General features: G+C 32.9%; 2 protein-coding genes across 2 annotated transcripts; one reads left to right on the top strand and one right to left on the bottom strand.

Moving 5' to 3' along the window:
* The first annotated feature begins 682 nt into the window (after window positions 1-682).
* LOC149911358 (uncharacterized) lies at window positions 683-5,141 on the top strand. The gene is made up of 4 exons (XM_090105668.1): window positions 683-834; window positions 925-986; window positions 3,538-3,845; window positions 4,675-5,141. Exons 1-3 carry the CDS (start codon window positions 697-699, stop codon window positions 3,818-3,820), a joined length of 483 nt encoding a protein of 160 aa, XP_089961794.1. The 5' UTR covers window positions 683-696; the 3' UTR covers window positions 3,821-3,845; window positions 4,675-5,141.
* Window positions 5,142-6,180: 1,039 nt separating this feature from the next.
* On the bottom strand, window positions 6,181-9,235 carry LOC149911357 (mitochondrial thiamine pyrophosphate carrier-like). Its single transcript, XM_090116238.1, has 5 exons — window positions 9,002-9,235; window positions 8,609-8,700; window positions 8,032-8,227; window positions 7,414-7,638; window positions 6,181-6,410 (listed from the first exon to the last, which is right to left on the bottom strand). Exons 1-5 carry the CDS (start codon window positions 9,233-9,235, stop codon window positions 6,198-6,200), a joined length of 960 nt encoding a protein of 319 aa, XP_089972364.1. The 3' UTR covers window positions 6,181-6,197.
* Between the last annotated feature and the right edge of the window lie 3,326 nt (window positions 9,236-12,561).

Below are 12,561 nucleotides of genomic sequence, written 5' to 3'. Positions count from 1 at the left end.
TAAATCGCAAAGCGTGCGCAAAAAATAAATCGCATTAGCAACCTGATGTTATAACAAATATATTATGATAATATAATAATATAAAATAAAATAAATATTTCCTCTTGTTAATGGGATAACTTTTCTTACAGAACTATAAGGACTACAGAATATTCTAGAATTGTACTAAGTTTAAAATTTGCTATAGATTACAGTTGAGTTAAGAGTGTCTATCAAAATGGCAACATAATTCAAATAAAGTTTACGTTAAAACTCAGTTAATTTATATTGAACCAGACCACAGACCATACATTAAATGTTAATGTTTACAAAATGAGAAAAGTATCACAATGTTTCTAAGATGAGGTTTTCCTAAGACTATAACATATTAAATTGAACTTAAATAAATCACTGTAAAACTATTGCAATGAAATTACCTGTACCTTAGGGATATATGTAACAATCTTTCACATGTGGACACGCGATGCATCCAATTGCGTGAAGATTTTCGAACAATTGCACATGAAACATTTCTTGTACACTTTAATAGCCCCACGTGGACCTCAACGCATCTAGAACTAAGCTACATTTCACCCCACCTGCGGCTGCCCCACCAAATTGCGGAGTCGCCTTTCGATTCCCATACCTCCAAAACGAGCGCCTTTCTAAAATGGCCGGGTTAATCGGGCTAGTAGGGATGAACCAAGGGGCAGTATTATGCAATCCTTGGACACGAGACCGCTGTATATAAGCTTGGTTAAGGATCGATGTGAATATAGACAGCCAGCAAGTGTCAGCAGGCAAAGTGTAGCAAATCAGTCCAGCCAAATAAGCAAGATGTACGCGAAACTCGCTGTAAGTTTCGTGGCGAGAACAAATAGTAAACACATCATTTAATTAAGTATTTACATATTATTTAATGGTTAATACACGTTGTGGTTTCAGCTCGTTGCCCTCTTGGTCGCCGTTGCCGTAGCCGCGCCCACTCCTGGTGGATACGGAGGACAGTAAGTTTCTTTTTTATTTACTAATTATCAGGGAAAAATAATAATTAGCAAGTGGCTAATTGAGAACCAAATTCTAAAGTCTTGTATTAGAAAAAGTGTCAATCAAGCTTTTGCTTTAATTCGGGTGCAAAAAATAACTGTGTGTTGATGATTCTCGCCCCATTAACATAGTTAATCTTCGTTAAAATGTGAATTGTCTGGTTTAAACCATTTGTAAACAGCTTTTTTGCAAAGTCATCTCACGCAATATTAACACTAAACTCCTTAACATCTTCATCATTACATAATGTTAATCTCGAGCTCTAGTAACGGTTTTATTTCCTAATACGCAAGTGTTTTATATGTGCAATTATATATTATTATACGTAAACATTGTGTGTATAAAAACAACGGAAATTTAAAAATGTAAAAGTGAATCAAACAATTAATTAATAACGAGTTGGCACGCAATTGCTTAGTATTATAATATATTAAATTATATTGTTTATCTATTATAAGTCAGGCTATAAAAAACTTTTTTTAAAATCTTAAAAATTGCATCTGCTCGGACTCCAATATTTTGCGAGAGAGTGAACTCATTTTGTAAGTGTTTAATAGCATATATAGTTTATAATAGTATAAGCTTCTATTAACGAATTTTACAAAACATAACTTTGGTAATTATTATGTGTACCTACCAATATATTTGCTTATAAGTATCGTTCTTAGATTGTTCCAACAATGATTGCCCTTATTGGAAATTATCTGCATAATCCTAGTGAAAGCCCAATACAGACTTTGTTTATTAATGCACCATCCAGCTTATGTAATGCTAAACGCTTTGAATTGTGATCAAATACCAACATCGAATAAGAAACACTACATATAATCAAAGCCAGTATTTCCTATGATTCGTAAACATTGTTATTTAGTGTCCATCAAAACTTTGATTTATGCATGTGGTTATTAAATTATGTCATATCTAGGGTTGTCAACTCTTTCTTAAATTAAATTAGTAAATTTTCGATTTACTTCCTCGTGATGTCGTACATATTTAAAGTAAAACGTTAAATAACTTTTTTTAAACATATGTACTTATTCTCAAAAGATTTTTGTCCAAAATTAATTTTCCAGTCTTATCGTACGTAAATCTTAAAATTCAAAACAATAATTAATTTTGTTAATGCGATGTTTATATCGCAACTTTTTAGACAGAAGTTCTGTTATAAAATTCTTGAATTCGTGAACAAGCCTTTGTTATATTTAACACAAGATAACAGGGCTCGCAAACCTAAAGCGAGATAGTGTTCTACATTCGGCGTGTTGAAGTTTACAGAACCGGTTCAAGTAATCGCAAAAACAAAACATTCACTTGTTGTATAATAAGCTTATGGTGTTAAGGAAGTATTAGCGATCTTTTAGGTTAAATATTTCTTGATTGGACGTGGTCATTAATCATTAACTTATGAAAATTTGTCACAGCCCAACATAAATTTAAATCAAACTTTAGTCATCTTTCTAATAACATTAATTCAGAAATATACTGCCTACAAATTAAGCAATTTTTTTATATTGTGAAACATAAACCAGATTTATTTTTATTTTGTAGATTTTAGCATTTATCTAAAGTGTGAAGGAACAACCGGTCATTAAGACAACAGTCTAAATTATTTACGATTATACGTCGGAAGCTGTGAACAATTCACTTTAACTGTTATTTTTATAGCAATAGTAAAATGAATGTTTAGGAACGTAGTATGATTAAAAGAGCAGGTGTCTGGACTATCGTAATCATTTGCATGGGCAATTTTCATTATAAGTTTAAATCTTCTATGCTTTTTATGAGAACTATAGAGTGATAACAATAATGCTATAAAGAGGGAAGTACACGTGTATCCGTAATAATATTATAAACGTGAAAGCCTGTCAGTCTATCTGTCTGTTACGCTTTCACGGAGCCACATCGCTAAATATAGGCAAAAGTACATAGAAGAACCATAACTTCATTAGCAAACATACTTTATTGTCAAACTAAATAAAGGCTGGCATGGAATAAAGTAAAAAATAAATGTGAATTAAAAATAAATCTTTATTACCGCAGTAGCATGAGTTAATTCGCCGACATAACCTTCAAGCGCAATGATAGTAATTTAGATAATAACAATGACAATTGCGGGTCGAACGTATCGCTTTCACTGAAGAAGTACATTTTCTTGCGGCCCCCGAGCCCGTAGTTACTTAACTCGATGCAATTGTCCTCGTTTCACACAACTTCACACATTAAGTGTAATTGGAAATAGTTCAATTGCGAATCTTCTTCCTTATTACCTGTAACATGCTCATGCCTGTTAGATGAGAAAATTCTCAACTTGACATTTAAGCAAAAACGTATTCAATTGAAGTTCTAGACTTTAATCGTAGTGCGGAAAAAAGGCATCATTGATATCACCGTATAAAGGTCATCAAACCGAAAACTATTAGCTCTTTGTCTATCATGATTTTCGACTTCTTAGTTACCCCTAATGGTTTTGTAGACTTGACCTCATGACTAACAGACGTCCATTTGTTCCAGCAAACACGTGACCATCCACGTCCCCTACAAGGTGCACACGATCCACCACCACCACGTCTCGAAGGTGCACGTCCCTGTGCACGTCCCCGTGGTGAAGGAGGTGCCCGTGATCAAGGAGGTGCCGATCTACAAGCACGTGCCCGTGCCGGTGATCCAGCACGTGCCGTACCCCGTGATCAAGAAGGTGGAGGTGGAGAAGCAGGTGTACGTGCCCGTGCACCACCATGAGGAGCACGTCCACCACGGGTGGGAGGGCGAGTCGCTGTCACATGGCTGGAACTGATCGGTGCATTGTTTTTTAGGTTAAGGTGCGTATCTTTGTTTTTTCAAGGAGAACCCCCACAGAACATATTTACATACCCATAGGACTTGAAGTGGTGGGAACGATCAGTGCATGGTTATTAGGTTAAGAATTAAGATAAGTAAGCTTTATGATGAACTTACATTATGACGGCATTGTGGTTCGCAGTTTGCATAGTTTACACATGCGCTTAATTCTAATGTGTCTGTTATGGGTGTTAATTTTGTAAAACTTGAAAATGGGTATTTATATCATTATAACAGTAGGTCATAAACAGTCAGCAGTTATCTAGTATATCTAAGTATTTAGAAGAGTTCCAAACAATATTAGCTATACGCTTATTGTCCTAAATAACTCCAATAATTGCGGGTTACTTGCCGACTTACAAAACGTAGATAACATCTCATAGTAAAGAGAATTAAATTGAATATTAGAAGAGCTAGTTACTCAAGACTGTTCCACTTCAAGATTAGCAAACACAGAAGTTTTCGTATAATATGTGTATAAAATTCGGTTATGTAAGATACGTTGCATGATTCGTATGCATTTAAAGTAAATTAATATAGAATGGATGCGTCGCACTAAATTTCGCATTTATTGATAGATAAGAAGTAATATCTAATAAGAGGTATTCATAATCCTAATAGGTAAAGTAACAGACAACTTGTCTTATTGTATTGGAGAAAAACCGGGTACTCACGTACCTGGAGCAGGGGCAGGGGCAATCAATGTGCTTTAAATGTATTCTCAACTAAAACCAATACATCACTAATGACTAAGGTATTCTACATGTAATACATAATAATTAATATAATATAATTTCTTCTTATTTCCAGATAGCAGTAAGTTCACGCTTCAAATCATCGTCATTGTAAATACAAGAACATCAGTCATTTTTGGTACAAGCAAAGTTCAAAAAGTGTACAATATAATCTAATGGAGTTTTGTGATATGATTAGGCTAGATACACACTATATATAGCTGCGTATGATTTTTTTATAATACCAGAGATCGTGTGTAAAGACTTTTTGTAAGATTTTTTTTCTGTTCATATTAATAGTGTTAAATATTTTTGATAAAAAATAGTTTTGATGATTAATTTACAAATTCTAGTCAATGAATTAATTTTCATTCGAGCATGTTGTTAACCATTTGATTGTTATTCAGTATTAAAAAAGGAAAGTAATGATAATTAAAAGTTTTCTCGGTGTGTATCCAGCCTAATCAAATGTTTGCTCAAATAAAAAGTACCTTATTGTATATACAGGAACCAAAGAAAATAAACGATGAATGTTTGTTTTTATATGATTTTTTCATTGCATTTTCCCCAACATCATTATATTCCCATCACTCATTACTCAAAAATCATTAGATACTATTAGAAGCTTTACAGTATTATTAAAATGCAGTTTTTGTGACATTGTGAACTTATAAAAACACAATGTCACAAAAACTGCATTTAACTTAGAAAAACTAAAAAAAACTCCTCACACTCACTACATGAAAAACAACTTATAAAAGTACATCTATTTTTATATTTTTTATACATAAGGTGAATTATTGAAAAAAAAATTGAATCTAAATAAGAATACATTTTTTTTCAATCCATTTATTTTAAATCCTCCAGTGACCCTGAACTCATAAAAAAGACGTAGCAATTAAAAACCGACAGTTTACACCGAAAATCATAGTGAGAAATATTTTTTGTAAAAACAAATAATAACATAGCTTTTATATGAGCTTCACCTGTATACGTTTGAATGTAACCGTCTCCTTTAGACTCTTTTATTTTTTTATCAACTTTTTACACTTATCGAGAATCACGATGACAATACAATAATACCACATAATAAGCGTGATTTTTATTTTTTTGCTATGTAATTAGGATAATCGTAAGTGCGAAAGATATTTTACTCTTTTACATGCCTTTTACTCCAAAACTTAGTTTGGATTAATTCTCAAATATTGAATAAAAAAATGAATAAAAACAATAAAATACATCAACAATCATTCAAATCGGTCCAGTAGATTCGGAAACTTCATTTCAAACAAATACACAATCAAAATTTTCTCTTCATAATAATAGTGTAGACAAGGGCAAGTAATTGATTAGAATAGGTACTAATTTAGTATGGGTTTCACAATCTCGTGATATCTATAAAAATATTTCATTTTAAAATCATAAACTTATTGCATGTTATCTTCGTAACGGAATTAATTTGGACAGGCCTGACTAAACATATTTAAAAAGAACTTTCATTTAGCGCCAAAAACCCTCTAATATCAAATAAAAACCAAATCAATCAATAACAAAGCATATAATTCCCTGTAACTATACAAAATTCAGTACAAAACATTATTACTTCACTAAAAAATAGCAAATTAGTTCATACGATGTAAATGTTATTATGTTTGTCGATAGCGCTTTGTACACCGTGACTTGTAAGCCCCTGTAGAGACCAAGAAATCCTTCTACTTTCACTGTATCCGAGATACACTGTATTAAATTTGAGCATTTCACCAGGTTCCTTGATGTTGTGGGCGTGTAGAATTTATTTTCCGTTCTGTGGCTCTGGAAAAATAAAATATACATAAATAATGTCAAGCTTGAAGTCTGAAGAGCATTCATAACACGATACATCTAACAGCATAAGCTATAAACCTGAGTAACATACATCAAAAACATTAAAGATGCATCGAGAAACTTTTTAAGTCGTTTAAAAATAAATTTAAAAGTTGAGATTAATATTGAGTATTGCCTATTGAAGTGATTAAGAATTCATTTACGTAATGTATCTATTACATAGTGTGATCATTATTACAAAACTTTGGTTAAGTTATGCCCTACATTACAAATTCCCTCAATGTACAGACACTGGGGAAAAAACAACTAACTTGAATGCTAATTAAGTCGTGTTCAATTGACACATACGTTTATCAATCAAATATAATCATATGCTTCATTTCTTCTTTCATATATCAAATAAGTCAAGAGTAAAAGAGACGGGACAGTCCCTACAATCAATGTCAAATTATGAACATTGAAGCGACAAAACTATTTCCTAATAGATAGCGATTGAAATACGTATTACATAATGAGACGGTAGTGAGCCCGATGCAGGCATTACTCGCACAAAATATCACCAGTCGACAGAGCCTACTTAATGGACGTGATTGGTTCATACTTCCCTCATTACGTATAGGAATATTACTGTTTCCTTGTAGTTATGGCGATTTTATATTGTGTTCCTTGTTGTCATTAGTTTGAGCTTTTATAAGAGCAGCTAAATTGTAGAATATTTATATTCTATGTGTGTTATACATTTGTGCCCCTTTACATAGAAAGTCAAAGTATCTATATCTAAGGGAAGAATTATGGACAGCGAGCACTATAAGTTAGTTGCGTTAGAACAGAGAGATACAAAAAGGTAGTGTGATCATTTCTCTCTGTTTATACGATGGACCTTTGCACTTACAGGCAAATATCACACTATATACGATCTCCCTGATAATCCATCGCTCTTTAAAAGCTTCTTTTCCTATGAAACGAATGCTACAAAAGTGACCATACTCACTGCGATTTGCAATCTCCTCTTCGCCAAATCAAACGGGTACATGATCACCTTGGAAACGAACCCGGACACCAGTGCCCCCATACTGCTCGCCAATAGTAGATGTTCAGGCCTGTGCTCGTAGATCTTCACCTGCTCGCACAGCTCTGTGCACTTGTGCAGGTAGTCCAGGATTATGGGCTGGAGGAAGCTGAACACTGAGAATGTGATGGCCACTTGGGGACCCAGCTGAAACAAATTATTGGGTTATAGTGAGCTTGGTAGAGTATAGTAGTAAAAATATAGTACCTATTACAAATCTGAAAGATAATACACGCTTCTCGTTTTATCATTATTAATCTGACTGAAAATTAGTACGACGATAAATTTTATGCATGGAATTATTGATATAATATTATATGAATTAACATCAAGTTTTCTGTGGCTGATATGATGAGAACTTTACGCTTGTTGTTCAGTTCAACAACAAAAATCCTTAACTTACCAATCCTTCATGTGAAATTAAAATGAAACATCAATCATTTATACCTATCAACCTTCAATAATTTATATTACTAAATAAAGGCTACGGATCTTAACCAATTTAGAGCTAGGTATCAACATATCCAGCTCCTATCTTACCATAAGCACACCAGCAGCCCACCCTTCAAAGAAGGCAAGCGGCCCTCCCGACCGGTACACCGCTCTGGCTCCATTGAAGAAGCCTCTGTACTGCTCCTTCACCAGCATCTGTCGAACTCTGATCACCTCGAGCGGAGTGACGAGGGTCGCGCTGCATGAGCCAGCGCATATGCCACATAGGAACTCTATGGTTCGCCTGTGACGAATTGGAAATTATGGAATGCCTGGATTTTGTGTGTGTTGGACTTGTCTGCATTTGTATAACAACATTTTAACAATTCAAACCGAAATACTGTTATTTGACCGATATGATTAGTTTGTGTTTCATTTGCCCCAGCAAAATTAAGAGCAAAATGACCAAATTAGTATTAAAAAATAATTTAGATTACTAGACCGTTTTTACAACCCAAGTATTTATATAATTTGCGCAGTTCGATGTAAAATCTTTATTGCATTATTGTTTAGCTAATCAATATCTTTAAGTGATTGCTTTCATTGATTGCCAGGAGTTTAAATAGTTAATGAAGTACCTACGATATATTTTATAGCAAATACTACAAAGCGAAAATGTTCTTACTTATATTTAGGGTCATCAGTCGATTGAAATGCATATTTTGTTGTTAATTCATATACATAGAACTGACTGCCAGTTGATAAGATTGAGTGCATCTGGAATGGTATAGTTATTATTATTTCCTTTTGCATTTCAATTGTAAAAACATTGTAAGATTCAGTAACCCCTAATGCTAATTTACTATAAAATTTGTAGATCATTAAACTTTATGTAGTGGTCTTGCTCTCTTCTTTCAATTAATATTTCTTTCAGATATTATCGTTCTATTAGATCGTTTGCTTATTTGTATTATATTTAGCTTTAGCTTGGATTATTTGACTCTCTTCTACAATATTTCACAATAACGAAGATAAGAGTAAAAACATACAAAGCTTGTCCCTATTAGTAAATATTTACCTGACCAAGATTGTGACCGTGCCAGAAAGCAAAGATGCCTTCCTCATGAAAAATCTTTTTAGAAGTCTCGAATAACGTTCTTTGTTTCCGTTTGCTCAATTTCTTTTCTAACTGAGTTCTGATTTTGAGTACATCGAGTGGCTGTGTTACGAAACGTGTTACTGCGCCAGACACGGCCCCTGCTATGATCTTTTGATTAGGCGTCATTGCATCGTCCTTCGAATAGCCTACCATTTTTCAAACATAGTGTCTGGGACGAAATATTAGTTTGTCTGTTCGGCATGTTTCCGTTTCATGTTGTTCTGGTGTTTTGGCGAAATACGTCAGCCGCGACGTGGAACCGCTTGACAGAATATTAGTAAGCGATCGACGTGCAACCTCTTTTGCATTTGAAAAGTTTGTACATTACCAAGAAGATTAACATCGATTGTTTTTAGATTATTATCTATGACTGTCGTAAGGCATAAGGCCGCCTGTCCATCTGCAAGAAAATTTCCGCAAGAAATGTCCGACAGTCTGTCTGACAGAAGCTTGTAAGTCTAATTCCGCGTTTCCACCTGCAAGTAGAAGTTTTCTTGCAGATGGAAAGGCGGCCTTAGATATGGAGTACTTTTGTGGAGTATAGGACGTATTGTAGTTAGGATATAAGCGTTTATAGAAGTTGGTACCTATGTATAAAACAAATGATTCGTAATAAATATTTGATTTTATACAATTCTAATTTAAAAGAAATACTCTATAGCTAGGTAGTTAAAACGATTGTGCTATTTCTTAAACCTGTGGCGCCATTTTATTTTTTAATTTGTCGACAGCTGGAAACGCATTCGCGATCTTCAATGTATATTTCTGTGGAACATTTAATAATTTATCTCTCTTTTAATTTTATTTTTAAAGCTTTAAAAATTTAATTTATCTTACTTACAAAATAGCAAGCAAAGAGTAGGTTATATGATTCATGTTGAATCTATTAAATTAAGGTTTGCATATTCAACGAATTCGGGCTTAAATATGATTAAAGATGCATTATCAGCACTTGTCATGGTTTGATTTTTATTACAGTTTATCTATTTGAAAGGTACGTGGGATTTATATAAACAATGATTAAACAATGAACGTCGGAATTAAAATTCAGAGTGTGAATCGTGACATGCCATTTTGTTGCTGTAGATGTTTTATTATTTGCAGTATGTATTGTTTTGAAATATAGCAAATTTCGAGTCATGTTGGATACTTGGTAACAAGGTAACCATTTCATAGTATTCGTACAAGTCACTGTCCCACTTGAAGGGATATGAGAATATTGGTGCCCATGTCGTAGCCAAGTGGTTATATCAGCCGTTTCATTAATGGCCTAGACTCTTGGTTAAACGGTGCCGTTCAATTCACTAGTGAATCATAATCCGTGTGTTGCAAAAAAATAAAACAACAGTGTATCGTTGAAGATAAGTTAATTAAACAGCCGTTTGATATAGAGCCTTAGCTTTTAATGAAAAGGCTGATTTATGCAGTTGGCTGCGAAACCCATATAACTCTACTCTATCTATACTAGCTCCTATGTTATTGGTGTACATATAAGTTCCTTCAGTGATTGCCGTAAATAAAAAGCTAAATGTAATTTAACTAATATTTTTACCTTAAATAGTATCAAGTATTAAATGAGATTTAGATCCTCAAATGTTTAAATGCGAGTTTGGTTTACTTTGCACAAGTTAACTTAAATAATAGTGTTTTAAATTTTTAAATCAAATGATGAAGTTCCGATCAAACCAACGGATCAAACATTGGCGTGAAAAATATTACGCTTATATGTTATTTATTCCATTACGATGTGACAGACGGCTAAACATATTTTTCTCTATACGTAATACTTACAGCTAGTTTCACGATTTTATCAGCATGTCGTGCGCACCTGTTTCCTAAATTTCCATACATTATATGTCATTTTCTGACAGATAAGTCAAACAGAACACATCCAGACGTTTTGAAGTTGGCTATTTGAATGTTTAAAGGTGACCCGTCTGATATTTTAGAATATAATCATTTCACTGTGACACATTTATTAAAATATTTGAGTGGTAAAACCTGAATTAGGACTAGAAAAAACTACTATCAGTATCTATTATTGCAAATTATTGTAAATCGACCACAAAATCGACCATATCAAAAATACATATGTAATTTTTTTTAAATTTCTGTTTGCATTTTTATTTCACTGTGAAACTTACTTTACGGGACGGATTTTTAACCAAGGATTGCAAAATCCAGAAAAATCGGACCAGTGTTTAAAAGCCTTAAAAGCCTGATAGTGATACTGGCTACCATTCACGTAAAAAATAAAAAAAGTTGTTATGTCAGATATTTGGCGCGAAGTTATGTCTTTGCTTATAAAAAAATAAAATTTCCTCTGGGAATGAAAACAGATTAAAATAATTTGGAAAATCCAAAAGTGCACGCCTCATAATTTTTTTTTAATAATTATTTATTAATTATTATTTTTGTTTATTTAATAACAATTAAACCACATCGAATCAGACCCTGAAAAATGAAAGGGTTCTATTCCTGAGCATACTCAAGCGTAAGAGAAAAAAAAAGACTCGATTAGTAAAGTATTTCGGTCGCTATCGTGTTAACAAGAAAATCCTCCGCACATACAGACACACGGACGTCCAAGACAGAACTTTTTTAAACTGTTTTTTAACTAGTTTAAATAACAAAAAAATGACATCAAAAATATCATGAATGTTAAAAATAGTGTTTTTTCTTAATATGTGTGTGTATGTATTATCTTACAAGTGCAATGTATGATACATAAAGACATTTTAAGTTTGAAAAATCAGATGTTTTGCGCGAAGCGACAGTAGTACCCACCTCAACGCTTCGCTTATGAGGCGTGCAATATAGGCACAAGTTTGTATTTTTTATAATTATCTATAATTATAAATTATTTTTTAAATATTTTGTTAAACAGACTTGCGGAAGATATAGTGATGAAGGATCTCATTGCTTAATTAAGGCTTAATTAAATATATTTGCATATTACATAGGATTTGGATTGGCTGTTTGTTGTATGTATTGTAAAAAAAATATTTTAAGTGTAATAATAATCAAGGAATTACGTCTGCATTTAAAAAATGTAACTCCAAAGTTAGACTTTTGGGCCTCCATGTTGTATTATTATTTATTTGTAAACAAACAGATGCAAACAGTTTAAATAAAATAAAAGAACATTATTATTCATATTTAGAAATAACACACATAAAATATTAAGTCCTTTTGAATTCACTTTTGTGTTTTAAAAAGGAAATGATTTTTGTTTAATCAATCATCGTTAAAAAATGATAGCGTTTTTTTAAGGAAAGAAAAAGTTCTTATAGTTCAAAGCTCATGAACCCAAGAAGCACATTCGAGTCGGATATAGCATGTTTCAAGCAATTATTCCAATTACATTTACTTACGTGTTGAAGTGAATACGATGTCATTGATAACTATGTTTGGGATCGCTAACACTGTGGCTCCGGAAATTGTTTCCCCTGGCCATTTCAAGATATAATTACTTATTG

Source organism: Colias eurytheme, chromosome 1 (assembly GCF_061535395.1).
Source record: "Colias eurytheme isolate Ceu_HAF_F1 chromosome 1, ilColEury1 Martin Lab GWU primary, whole genome shotgun sequence".
Classification (NCBI taxonomy): domain Eukaryota; kingdom Metazoa; phylum Arthropoda; class Insecta; order Lepidoptera; family Pieridae; genus Colias; species Colias eurytheme.
This window is presented reverse-complemented; position numbering and strand designations above follow the sequence as displayed.